This window comes from Rhinichthys klamathensis, unplaced genomic scaffold (assembly GCF_029890125.1).
Source record: "Rhinichthys klamathensis goyatoka isolate OS25496 unplaced genomic scaffold, OSU_Roscu_1.1 h1tg000029l_1, whole genome shotgun sequence".
In the NCBI taxonomy this organism is placed as follows: Eukaryota; Metazoa; Chordata; class Actinopteri; order Cypriniformes; family Leuciscidae; genus Rhinichthys; species Rhinichthys klamathensis.
The window spans coordinates 1,667,945-1,681,165 of NW_026606579.1; the positions used below are offsets into that span (position 1 = coordinate 1,667,945).

At 36.0% G+C, this 13,221-nt stretch overlaps 2 protein-coding genes across 2 annotated transcripts; both read right to left on the reverse strand.

The window, feature by feature from the left end:
* Positions 1-4,734: 4,734 nt before the first annotated feature.
* On the reverse strand, positions 4,735-9,508 carry phyh (phytanoyl-CoA 2-hydroxylase). The gene is made up of 9 exons (XM_056245242.1): positions 9,400-9,508; positions 8,991-9,052; positions 8,739-8,849; positions 7,895-8,063; positions 7,736-7,817; positions 6,920-7,101; positions 6,688-6,837; positions 5,170-5,304; positions 4,735-5,088 (listed from the first exon to the last, which is right to left on the reverse strand). Exons 1-9 carry the CDS (start codon positions 9,463-9,465, stop codon positions 5,035-5,037), a joined length of 1,011 nt encoding a protein of 336 aa, XP_056101217.1. The 5' UTR covers positions 9,466-9,508; the 3' UTR covers positions 4,735-5,034.
* A 1,593-nt stretch (positions 9,509-11,101) lies between these two features.
* Positions 11,102-11,993, reverse strand: si:ch1073-67j19.1 (uncharacterized protein LOC100332348 homolog). Its single transcript, XM_056245417.1, has 3 exons — positions 11,927-11,993; positions 11,514-11,817; positions 11,102-11,426 (listed from the first exon to the last, which is right to left on the reverse strand). Exons 1-3 carry the CDS (start codon positions 11,968-11,970, stop codon positions 11,103-11,105), a joined length of 672 nt encoding a protein of 223 aa, XP_056101392.1. The 5' UTR covers positions 11,971-11,993; the 3' UTR covers position 11,102.
* Between the last annotated feature and the right edge of the window lie 1,228 nt (positions 11,994-13,221).

Genomic DNA, 13,221 nt, shown 5'->3' on the forward strand with positions numbered 1-13,221 from the left:
GGCCCACCGTCTATTTCTCTCTATGGCTCTGATGTTGGCTAGCCACAATGCTATCCTGCCAAGCTGGCTGCAAACTGCGGAATGGATTTCCTGAGCGGGGGGTCTCTGTGTCTCATTGAGCCGCGCCTCCGTTCAGGAAATCCATTCCACAATTTGCAGCCAGCTAATAGACTTGCCGGCGGGAATCACTTTTTCAGTCATTTCAGCAGACAACGTTAAAGCGCAGACATGGCTCATGGATATCGGATATCTCCGCAGGTTGGATCGGGAAAATCCGATACGTGAATTACACTGGTATCGATCACGATACTGGATCGGCCCCATAAGTAGAACGTTACCCCCCCCCCCCCGACAAAAACAACTTACCACCAGTGTCTTGACAGGCAACCAAAACTGGCATCAGGAACTGGGCCTACCAAGCAGCAGCTTTCCTAAAATTCAAATCCAAACATTAATCCGTTTTAGTTTTACAGTTTCAAAGTGTAAATTCATTTTCCTCACGTTCATTTCCGCCTTCGCAAATTCAAAACATAAAACATATAAAATCCGCGTTCATTTTGGCATTGAGCGCCCGGAGCAGAGGCTAAACTCTGAGCGGGAAACGTTAGCAGCTACACGTCACTCGCATATTGAGGTGATTCATTTAACGTTAATTGTCGAAAAGAAATGCAATATACTCAAGCTTTAGTCATGAATACAACTTTTTTTTACAACATTCAGAGCGAGAAAATATTTTTTTCCTTTCATAATATCCGTTCAATCAGTCTATAACGTTATAATATTAAATTCTTGGATTTCCCAGGAAAATCGTTGCTAACTTAGCTGTAAAATGGCGCCATGTTATATATATACATACCGCTAATGTCGAAATTAAAGTTATAATAACTTCTAATCAGCGTGTCTGTTCATTAAAATGATATGACATTAATAATTTTCAAGTAACTTATTTAAATGCTGAATGAGTTTCTACATTGCGCTAACGTTAGGTAGGTCGCGCTATAGGCGGTATAACGTTACGGTCGCTGCTAACCTGGCTATCAGTAAAACTGTGAAAAAGAAGTCACCTTATAAAAACTGAACTGTCACCTTATAAAAATTATAGTGTGAGTGCTGAAATAAAGGGCAAGGATAATGCAGACGTGCAATTTTGGTGAATTCCTCCCTTACCTGACAAACGTGTCCTGTTCGCCTCGCGCTGATCAGCAGATAAGCCTCCAACGGTCTCTTCCAGAACTTTCTCTCGAGTTTTCATGTGTGCGCATGCGCAAACCATGCTTAATCTAATAAAAGTCGTTTGATCGAATGTATAATTTAAATTTCATTATTATGTTATAATTTTATATTGTATCAATCTAAGAAAATAGATTGAAAGACACATACAAATTACAAAATGTAATTTTACCTAACAATCTAATAATTTTAGGCTATTGGAATGAAAATAAATATATCAAACGAAAAACAGCAATGTTTTACTTTTTACAGTGTATCTGTCTGTCTGTCTACCTATCTGTCTACCTGTCTATCTATCTATCTGTCTCTCTGTCTCTGTCTATCTATCTTATCGATCTATCTGTCTATCTATCTGTCTGTCTGTCTCTGTCTGTCTGTCTGTCTGTCCGTCTATCTATCTTATCTATCTGTCTGTCTGTCTGTCTATCTATCTATCTATCTATCTATCTATCTATCTATCTATCTATCTATCTATCTATCTATCTATCTATCTATCTATCTATCTATCTATCTATCTGTCTATCTTTCTGTTTATCTATCTATCTGTCTGTCTGTCTCTGTCTGTCTGTCTATCTATCTTATCTATGTATCTGTCTGTCTGTCTATCTATCTGTCTATCTTTCTGTCTATCTGTCTGTCGTTCATTCGTTCCATCTATCGTTTGTTCCAACTTTCGTTGGTTCGTTATTTCCTCTTATCTTTCCATTATTCCATCTATCCATCATTCTATTCATGGGTTATTGGTCGTTAATTCGTTCCATCTATCGTTAGTTCTGTCTTTTCCATCGTTCATTCATCTGTTCTATCGTTTGCTCTATCTGCCTGTCTATCTGTCTGTTGGACGATTGTTCGTTCCAGCTATCGTTCGTTTTATCATTCGTTGGTTCATTCTTTCCTCCTATCTATCCATTATTCCATCCATCCATCATTCTATCCATCGGTTATCTATCTATTGGCCGTTCATTCGTTCCATCTATCGTTCGTTCTATCTTTTTTCCATCCATTCTTTCGTTCATCCATCTGGTCTATCGTTTGCTCTATCTGCCTGTCTGTCCATCTAAACTGTTAGCTAAGCAGCGCTTTTCATATCCATTCATCCATCTATCGTTCTATCTGTTCCATCTACTGGATCGTTCGTTCTGTCCGTCCATCCATCCATCCTTCCATCCAATCTCTCTAGTCTAAACTGAGCTGAGCAGCTCTTTTCATCCATCCACATCATTTCAGCAGTACTCTCTGTATAAATCATTTAAATATGTTCCCAAACTTTCCAGGGAATACTTATGCAGTAGATGTAGGTCCTTGTTTTATGTGTGACTGTGTGCCACACGTGGCATTCTTTACCAAGAGTGTCAGAAATGACTGTCTTGCTACAAAGCCGGCGGGAGTTTTGTGTGAGACACATCTTGTCTCAAGTATTCTTCACTACTAAATGTCTGAATGTCATATGGCGGATGTAATATTTATACTACACATCTGCATACCTAAACAACATACTTAAACAACTATTGAGAGGCTCTCCTTCCATCTTATAGCTGGAGCCAGGCATGGATCCATGACATTATTTTACACAAGAACTATCAGTCAGTCTCCATCTAGTCTGTACCTAAAAGAGAAACTGACAGAAAGAGAGAGAATTATAGTAACAACTAGCATAAAATGTCAGTAAATGAGAAACAGACATACAGTGTGTTTAAAGGAAGAGATTAGAGCGAAGTTAAAAGTATTGTTCCGTCTCTCAACGCTTAGCAAAATATATCAACGTCTATTAAGAAAACCTGCATAATGTTTCAATGATGTGCCCTTTCCGGGTTGGTTTGGCTATAGTGTGTGCATGTGCATTTATGAGGCATTTTTCCATGCTGTGTAAATGGATTCCTGGATGTCTGGATACCATCCAGGTATTTTCTTTGGTTCCAGGTCTCCATAAGGCAGACACCCCAGGCAACAGTAGAGACCCATTCTCTATTACCCATAATACACACAGATGTGAAATACTATTCCAGGCATGAGTTTTTCCACAAAATTAGTATATAAGCATGTTTTATATAAGGATTTGCTTACCTAAATACTATTTACTAACCCTCATGTCGTTCCAAATCCATACTGTCATCTGACACTAAAGAATGGAATGGAATGCTATAACACTCAAATCTCATTTGCACTTGTATACATTCAAATGTGGTTTGTTTTGGGCCACTTGATATCATATGAACCGATTTTATCATGCTTTTTTTGGAGCTTGACAGCCCATTTCTTTTTAATATATGGAAAACAGCATCCTGAAGATTCTGCCAAACGTCTTCATAGACGTTTGGAACGACATGAGGGTGAATAAAAAAAATAATAAGACAGAAATTTCATTTTTGGGTGAACTATCCCTTTGAGCTCAATCTAGTAAAGCTAAGTTGATCTTAGAGACCATTGATGCCAATGATTCAAATGTGAACAAGAACCAAACTCACTGCTCCATCCTTACTGTTGGTTTCTGTGTAAAGTTGTCAATAGGGTGTGGTTTGAACTGGTTTGTACCATGGACCTCTTTAAATAGCCACTTTCATTGAGTGCACCTAAGCAATTTAATTTCAATGGAGACTGCAGTCTGGGCACGTATGGTATTTATTATATGTGTGTATGCAGAGAGAGAAACAAACAAGCATTCATGGCTGCTCTTAAAATGCCCACATATTCTGCTTTTAATCAGCATGATCAAAGATTTGGACTGCAGTTAGCTGGTTAATATATAAATAGATTGTGTATTTTGCTCACATCTGTTAAATCGAGGTTGGAAAACCACTAGTGCCTGATATCAAGTCAAAGGTGGCTTCTATTGCTCTGCATGCGCACAAAACACTTGTGCATGCGAACGAGGAAATTTAAATTTAAATTGAAAACGTTCATCTGCTCACGCATTATCTATAGGCCTAGCTTCCACTCTGCATGCAAGTTTCAGAGAAACTTCTCGAAAATATTCTCCTGCATAGGCAAAAGTCTCAATGGTGTTTCTTTTAGCACATTAAAAAAAAATAATACACAGTAAAGTTCAGTACCTTATTAAATGCATTTATTGTAGTTAAACATTGGCATTCACATATAAGTATATTTTATTTAAATTAAGCAAAAATATATGGTAGAAACTTTTTTTAAATTTTCCCAGTTAGATTATAAACTGTTATTATAAAAGAAATGTTTGTATTACTGTAGAGTCAAAGTTTAATAGGTATGTTTAGACCTGATCTAATGTTGATAAAACATATTAATCCCTTTAATATTTCAGAATTAATAGTAAAATGATCTGCTTTGCCTCTGATTCTTTCAAAACCCATTTACATCAGCAAAAAGCTGTATCTGTTTCAAATGAAGGCAGATTAAGTGCTGTACTCGATTATTCCTTCCGAAGTACCTGCTGTGAACTAGAATTTTCATCAAAGTACTTCTAATAAGCAACAACCTCACTAATAATTACTTGCAGGAAACACTCTCACAAACACCTGAAGTATTTATCCAATTTCCGCCACACCAAGATCCGTTGATGCTAATATTACAATGTCTGGCTTTCATTATTATTAGATCGGTATCAGGACTGATCGTCCCAGGCACAGATGGCAATTCAGTGTGTGTGATCCATGATTTACTCCCTACACTGCCACCTGATGGTGAAAGCTGTACTTTCCATAATTATCAATTATGTAACCATAATGATCAAATTTGAAGGAAATTGTCAAATTAACAAACAGCTGTGCGCTGTTAATTAATCCAGTTGTGAAGCCGTCCTCTCTCTAAGCCAGACAGATGAGTCACAAGTCACATCGATGTTCTTTCTCCATGGACCAGACGTCCCCGCAAAGCCCAAGTGTCCTGCATATAGAGCAAACGCGTGCATGTTGAAGATAAGCCACGTGCATGAAAGAAACTTTGCGCTTGAAGCTGGAAACACACCTGAAAGGAGATTGTATCGTCAACCCCATACTTCTTGGCTGCAAGTTCCTTCACTTCATTGCTGATGTTCTCCTGAGTCGTTCCTTTCACATCTATGTAATAGCAGTCAGAGCTGGCATAGTGACAGGAGATGGCCTGAAATAAATGAACACAGAGTAGTCTTGGATTTAGTGACTACATACAACACTTACACAACAGTGTTGGGTAAGTTTCTCTTCAAAAAGTAATTACTAGCTACTAATTACATCTCCAACAGTGTAATTAGATTACTGTACTAATGACTCGCTCTAAAAAGTATTGCATTATTTATTACTAATTACTTTCTAAATCCCATATCAACCCTGACCAGTAGAACAATACAGAATAGACATGAAACTGCTCTTTCAAATAAATAATATAAAATTGCATTAATTATTCTTGAACTGACCAAAGTATTTAAAGAGAGAAGCTTACATAGATTTTAACATTAGCCATTAAATTAGTTAAATTTCACTGTTGTTTTACATAGAATTGTTCTATAGTATATAGTTTTTAATTTCATTTCATCAGAAGTAACTAATTAAATGGCAGAAAATTAAGAGTAATCGCTTACTTTACTTTTTCAGTGCATTGTTGCTGTTGTTTATGTAATTGAACACTTTTCCAAATTTCAGATTTGACAATGGTTTTATTTTAGGGTCATATAGATTTGAGTTTTAAACTCTCTTGTTTTATTGAAATAACATGTTGCATCAGTAAGATATGTATGAAAGTTGCTATGTTTCCATTCAAAGTTGCGAATTTAACCTATACGCAAAATTGGAATATTGCATAAAACATTTGCGAATAAAGCACCGTTTCCATCCCATGCGCTCAAAAGAGCAAAATCGTCACTTTCTGGTAAATTGCGGCAAAATATCTAATAAAAATGGAAGTTGCTGCAATTGGGAAAGCCACTTTGGCTTGTACCTCATAAAATACTTGCACCCCAGAGAGTGTAGACGAAATGCAATAAACATGTTATCATGTCATCTTGCGCTCGGCTACCAGGTGTTTGGGAATGCAATCATGTGAGACGGTTCTAGGAGGGAATTAAACCAAATCCTCTTGATGACAGACATTGGCTCAGGCATTTCAGAATGATCAAACCAACATTTCTGTGAAATAAAATTGGTCCAATCTATCCAATCACAATCTCTGCTGAGGCAAAGTCACGTGAATTTTCATCATAGTTTATACGCGTGTTATCTAATTAGATAAAAAACGCCTTAATTGCACACTTGGCATTTCCATCCAGCGTTTTTTTTATGCGATATCCCAAAATTTGCATTAAAATGGTTATGCAATGGTTAATACTACAAATGCAATGTGGCCTAATGCATCCCTGACCACATCTGAATGTGTTTTGAGGTTGAGAAGATGGCATTGGTCCCCATTTACACGGGTCTGTCAACTTGGTCTTGATTTTACTACCAGGGAGGGAAATGTCTTAAATACTAGAGTAAAAGCTCCATTTTTATGCATGCAAGTACATCCTACCTTTCGAAATCCCTTGGTTTGGTTCATTCCTGAGCCATGGATCAGCAAAGGATGGAAAAACACTGTATCTCCTTTCTCCATCTCTAAATGCACTCTGGGATGGTCTGGGTCGTAGTTACGCACCCCGTGGTACATCTTATTTATTCCACCCTGGAAGGAAACAAAGAAGCAAAATGAGGCTGACTGATGTGGACCATCTGCGTAATCATCCTCATTCCTGTGTCTCTCTCACCTCCCATTCTGGGTAGTCGTGTTCCTGCAGAGTGCCATGGTGTGAGCCGGGCAGGACGACCAGGCAGCCGTTTTGCCGGTGCACTTTCTCCATGGCGGTCCATGAACACACAATGCGATCGGCAGGTCGGAAGGGGAAGTAGTGTAGATCCTGGTGCATGGGATGGCGAGAGGTCTTCTTACCTGGGAAGTTTGAAATAATTGCACATTTAGGTATTTAGATGCAAACCTCTGCATCACACATTTCATGTTTGGGATGAATCTTCCATGCCATACTGGAAACATTTTGATGAGTGTATATATATATAAAACATAAAAATGCACAGTTAATCAAGATAACTAAGGAATAAAAATTCCAAAGACATTCTGCTTGATCCGATCGCCAGACCAACACAGAAGGCTACACATGCGCACCAACAAGGATGTTGATTCAGGAACACTTCGAACTTGTGTAAATCATGTGCTCTTCATGTGTCGGTCAAAAATTTAATTTTTAATTCAATGAAATAATGTACTTTATTTTAGTTCGATAATGTTTTTTATTTAATGTTGTATTTTTAGGGGATTGTATGGTACTAAATTATATTTAAGCTGTATTTGTAATCCATTTATTCACTTTTTGAGCATAAAAATTCAGGACCATTTAATCTGTTCGAATCATGTCCATGATTTTTTTTGTGTTCACATAACAAGTGCCAAAACCTTTACCAAGTTTCGTATCATTCTGATGAAGACGAAAAAATAAATAAATAAACAAATGTACAATTTTTCAGTCAAAAATGACCGAAGAGCACCAGAGGGTTAAGCGTATCTATACCTGTGTCAGGTGGTTTGTTGATGAGCATGGTGTGCATGGCCATGATGTTGGGTCCGGTGAAACACTTCACATACTTCAGGATCTGAGAAACAAGCATTCAAAATTAAATTCAAAATAGATTTTGTTGTTGCTTTAGAGAGTGTATTTTTTTGCTTCTACCTGGGGTAAAGTGCAGTAGCGGAAAAGTTCTGGATCTTCCTGGAAGTCCTGAAGTTTGGTAACAGCCTTCTCGCCTTCAACAAACTCGGATTTAGCAATGGATACATCTCTCATCACCAACAAACCAGGCACCTTCACCTCTCTCTTACAGATGCGCTCAAACTCTTTACTGTGAAACACACACTCAGTTATGTACAGACTTTGTGCAAAGCAGAGCACTGATCTCTTTAAACTTCGGTTCAGAGTTTCTGTTAATGATCTACTCACATGTACATGTAGCCTAATAATCACCTATTAATCCCACTGGGCAGAATTTCTCATTGATTGAAAGTGGCAGTGTTGCATAATTTAAATAATGCAATAAATATTAGAATATGTGTGATGTAACCCTCTGTGATTACGTTCACAATTGCATTAAAAAATACCTTGTGTGGATGCATATATAACAGTGGATTACTTTTACAAAATAAATAATTATCAATATTTGCTCACCAAATTAAGATAATATAAGACTTTATATTATGGTGGCAGGTGAAACATTAAAGAGACAATAAAGACATTTAGTCAATATATTGTTTGCTGTATTCTCATCTCATTAGATATGTTTATCAGTGCCCGCCTGAAAGTCCATAGTCAAACTGTCTATGGTAGATTTAGGGGCAGTTCAAACAGGATGCATTCTTGTATGAATTCAGTCTGCAATATTTCAATTACAAGAAGCAATATTTCAATAAAAAAAGCAAGCTTTCCTGACATATTTCTTTAGTTCTGTTTTAAAAACCATAGTTAAAAACTAAATGAATAAGTTCAATGCATTTAAAAAAAATGTGTTGATCAGTCTTGCCTGAATTGGTCAATATCCTCGTCCGATACCAAGTTTCGGATGAGTATGAAACCATCCTTTTCGTAGGCGATTCTCTGTTCTGGAGTCAGGAGATCCGTGTCAAAAGTGTATCTACAGACAAACCAGAACATACTTTACAACCAGACCAAGAACAAACTAAATAGAGACATATTTAAAAACTAAAACAATTATAAAATGCGTTGTACATGATGATAACCACAGGCAAATACATTGAAAGATCAGCTGACTAACTGAAAGGCTTGAGGATGATGATGATGATAGGACACATTTTGGGCAGAAGTGAAGGATGCTCGCTGAATAATAAGGTTAAAGTTCATAATATATAATAACATGTCAACAAAACAAAACAAAACACACGTAACGTTAACGTAAAGGAATCGCTGTGCTTTATTTGATTTATTTACTATAGCAAAAGAGTAATTATAATTAAAACATGATCCAATGTTGTTAGAAATATGTATTTCCATCGATAAAAAGTAGTGAGCAATAAACGAGGCCTGTCCGTAATGCCTCGGCGTGTACTGTATCAGTCATCCCGGATCAGCCGCTATGTTTGAGGCAGACGCGCCTTCAGCTTCCTCGACCAAACGCGTTCGAGTTCATCGCGACGCTCGCTCGAAAAACCTCTCTAAAAGGATACGACAGCGCCGTGGGACCGATCCAGATGATTCAAAACCACTTTTAATCTGTCTGCGGCCCGGGACATCTTTAATCCAGTAAAGTGTAGACGAGCGAGGTGAACTGCAGTGCGTTTGACTGTGTCTCTGTGTAACTTATGTGATAACTGGGGTAAAGTGCACTTGAACTGCGGTGTCACAAAGACTCAGAGGACATTTGATTCAAAGTAGTCATTAACCAATAAAACCTCTCTGAAATAAACAATTATATATGAAAAACGTATGAAACTTCCACAAAATAATAAAAATAAAAATGTATTTATGATAAATATTATTATATATTATTAGGCCTATATATTTTAAAATATATAAAGCCAGTATAGATTAGGATGTCAACAGGGATGATAAAGAAGCTTGCAAGATTCAAAATGAGCACTTTTGTCTACACAAAAAAAGATGCGTTTAACTTTGATTTAACAATGATGTTATTTTGACAGCATCAATTGCCACAATTCTGCATTAGCTAATAAACTGCCACAATAAAACAAGTGGTTCACTGTAGAAATAACAGTTTGTATTACAGATAAGAGCTGACATATATATTATTTTACACACATAAACACACACACACACATGTTGGGTTTTCACATATGGGAACTTTCCATAATGACTTTTTAAACTACAAACTATATTCTATCCCCTTAACCCTAAACCTACCAATCACTTAAAACTTTCTCTATTTACATTATCAAAAATATAACTTAGTATGATTTATAAGCTTCATTAAGTTTAATTAAACCAACAAAATATGAGGATTTTTTTTTTTTTTTTAAATCAGGCAAGAACAAAACTCTAAACTTGCTTTTCAAAAAATATTATGTTGGCACAATTGGCATGTTTCATTGCGTTATCACAAATAAAACAATTGACTTACAAAATCTGCTATAAAATACAAAATCTGCTTACAAAATCACACTATAATATTACATTACAGGTGAAACACGATAGAAATATCGTGCAAAAGTTCATTTATTTCAGTGATTCAACTTAAAATGTGAAACTAATATATGATATAGATTCATTACATGCAAAGTGAGATATTTCAAGCCTTTATTTGTTATAATTTTGATGATTATGGTTTACAGCTTTTTCAAACTTTTCACAATATTCAAATTTTGAATTTGGGGTTTTCATAAGCTGTAAGCCATAATCATCAAAATTATAACAAATAAAGGCTTGAAATATCTAATTTTGCATGTAATGAGTCTATATAATATAGCCTATTAGTTTCACCTTTTAAGTTTATTTCCTGAAATAAACGAACTTTTGCGCTATATTCAAATTTTTCGAGTTTCACCTGTATATTGTAACCACATAACACCATAAAGTGTGGAATATATTTCAATATGGAATATATATCAGAATGTAGATTTAACAAAAGTAGTGTGAGCTGTCAGACATAATTCAAGACGACAATTCAATAGCTCTTCGTGATTATTAAAGGTTAATGCACAGATGGGTAATATAACAGACATTAAATATTCAGACAAAATGTAAATGAATTGTATTGTTTTTATTATTGTTTGTAAACTGGCCAAAAAATGTGGTTGCGTACAGTTTTTAAATATTAAATTTAACTTGGTATAATATTAAGTTATTTTTAAATGATTACAGGCTTAAAAGAAGCCATCAAATACATTGCTCAGACAGCACAGTTTGCATTTACTCAAGATGAGAAGAAGAAATCATGCTCATTCTGCATCTGTGTACGGAATATAGCATTAGCCTTGGACACTTTTACAGGTGTGTCCAGATACTGGTTCAGCAGAGCTCTGTAGTGTTTCTCGGGATGGCCGCCCATATTCTCCACCTTCCAAGTGTAGTAGGCATTGGTTGGAGGTGTGCTGAGATTATTACTCAACCACACCCAGAGTCTAGAGCAGGGCAGGAGACCCACAGCAAAGTACAGCGGATCTTCTTTTTCCAGCAGGTTTCTGTAGAACGACAGATACTTCCTCATAGCTGGAGTCTGCTGGATGGGAGGCTCACCCTGGAGAAATGAAATGATAGTATAAAGCATCTTCAGTAGATTCAGAACTAGCTTGAAAGTTTAAAGTCTTTGTGTTTCTGTTCTTACCTTGAAAAAATATTGTTTGAGCATGAAGTCTGCAAAGCTTTTGTAGCTTGAGTATCTGCCTTTCATGAAGTCCCTGAGTTCAGCGGGCTGAGTTTCTTTTCCACTCAATCTCTTCAGCATTCTGGTCACTTTCAGTAGATAGCCGATGTCCTGTATGGTGAAGTTGACGTATCGCTCCGCCTGAAGGCTGCCGTTCTGCATCTGTATCAGGAAGTCAGTCCCGAGGGTCTTATTGGCGATGTCTTTATTCTTCTCCCACAGATATTCGTACACATCTTCCACAGAGCTGGCTGCCAAACTGTATCTAAAAGCAAACTGTGTCTCAGATATGCACAATTCATCACCGAAGACTTTTCATTACAACATTATACATTCATTATATATCCCGGTATCTTGACAATGGAAGGACTCACCTGAAACTTAAGAAACAGAGACACAGGAGGGTCGGGGTCTTCATGTTTCTTGGATCTTGTAGTGCACTTGTCTTCTGCTCTGTAATCTGTTATTTCTTCAGTTCTTTTATAGTGGCAGTTTATTAGCTATAATGGTGAATTGCGAAAATTTTGGGAGGGGTGTGCGGTGTGGATGACAGAGAATATGACTACATAAAAATGCTCATTTCGAATCTTATGAACTTCCTTAAACCTTTTGACGTCCTGTCTTATCTATCTATCTATCTATCTATCTCTCTATCTATCTATCTATCTATCTATCTATCTATCTATCTATCTATCTATCTATCTATCTATCTATCTATCTATCTATCTATCTATCTATCTATCTATCTATCTATCTATCTATCTATCTTGTCCGTCCGTCTGTCTTTCTGTCTGCCATTGTTTTGTGCTGTTTAGCAAAACTAAAAATGCCTTTAAATAGTATTTATATAGTACAGTTACTTTTTCATTTATCTAAAAACTATATATGTATTTTTTGCATTGTCCTAAGAATTTATGTGGTATTACGCAACCACAGTTCAGTAGGTAATGCCTCAAAAAACAATGGTTCAGTAGTTGATGCCTCTTTGAAAAATAATCCATTTATATTGATCAATATACTGTATATTGACGCGTGTATGTCATGTACTGTATATGAGGACGTACTATGTTAATATATAGATGTTCTGGAAATGATTTAGTAATTATTGGATTATTTGAGAATACAGTATAGCCTAATTGAAATTTAAAGCTTTGAAATTCTAAACGCATCATGTGTCATTTTTCATGCTGTTTTGTGTTTGTACTAATATTCAATACAAAGTAATTTTTATCATGAACAATGGTAAATGTTTATCAATATTCATTAATAAACAAAACAGTTTTAAATACTAAATATAGGCCTATTTAATACCTAATTTAATACTTTTAATTTAATACTTTTAATATTTTTAACTTTGTCATATTTCATATTTCGTTACATAAAGCTTATATGTCTTATAGTATATCTTATAGTGATATACGATATAGTATAGTTGTGGGTTTCTTACATAAACGGAAAGTGTGAGTTATCACATAATTTCACCAGTGCATTATTCAGCAATGTTTATGTGGTAATCATCTTTTGTAAGACATGACAGGAAAATTTCTTCTTTCTTTCTGTCTTTCTTCTTCTTTTTTGGCTATGAATTCCTGTAATAAGTATTAAACAGTTTCATTTTGAAAAGAACATAATTGCAATCATGCAAATGAGTCACACAGTGACGTCACGA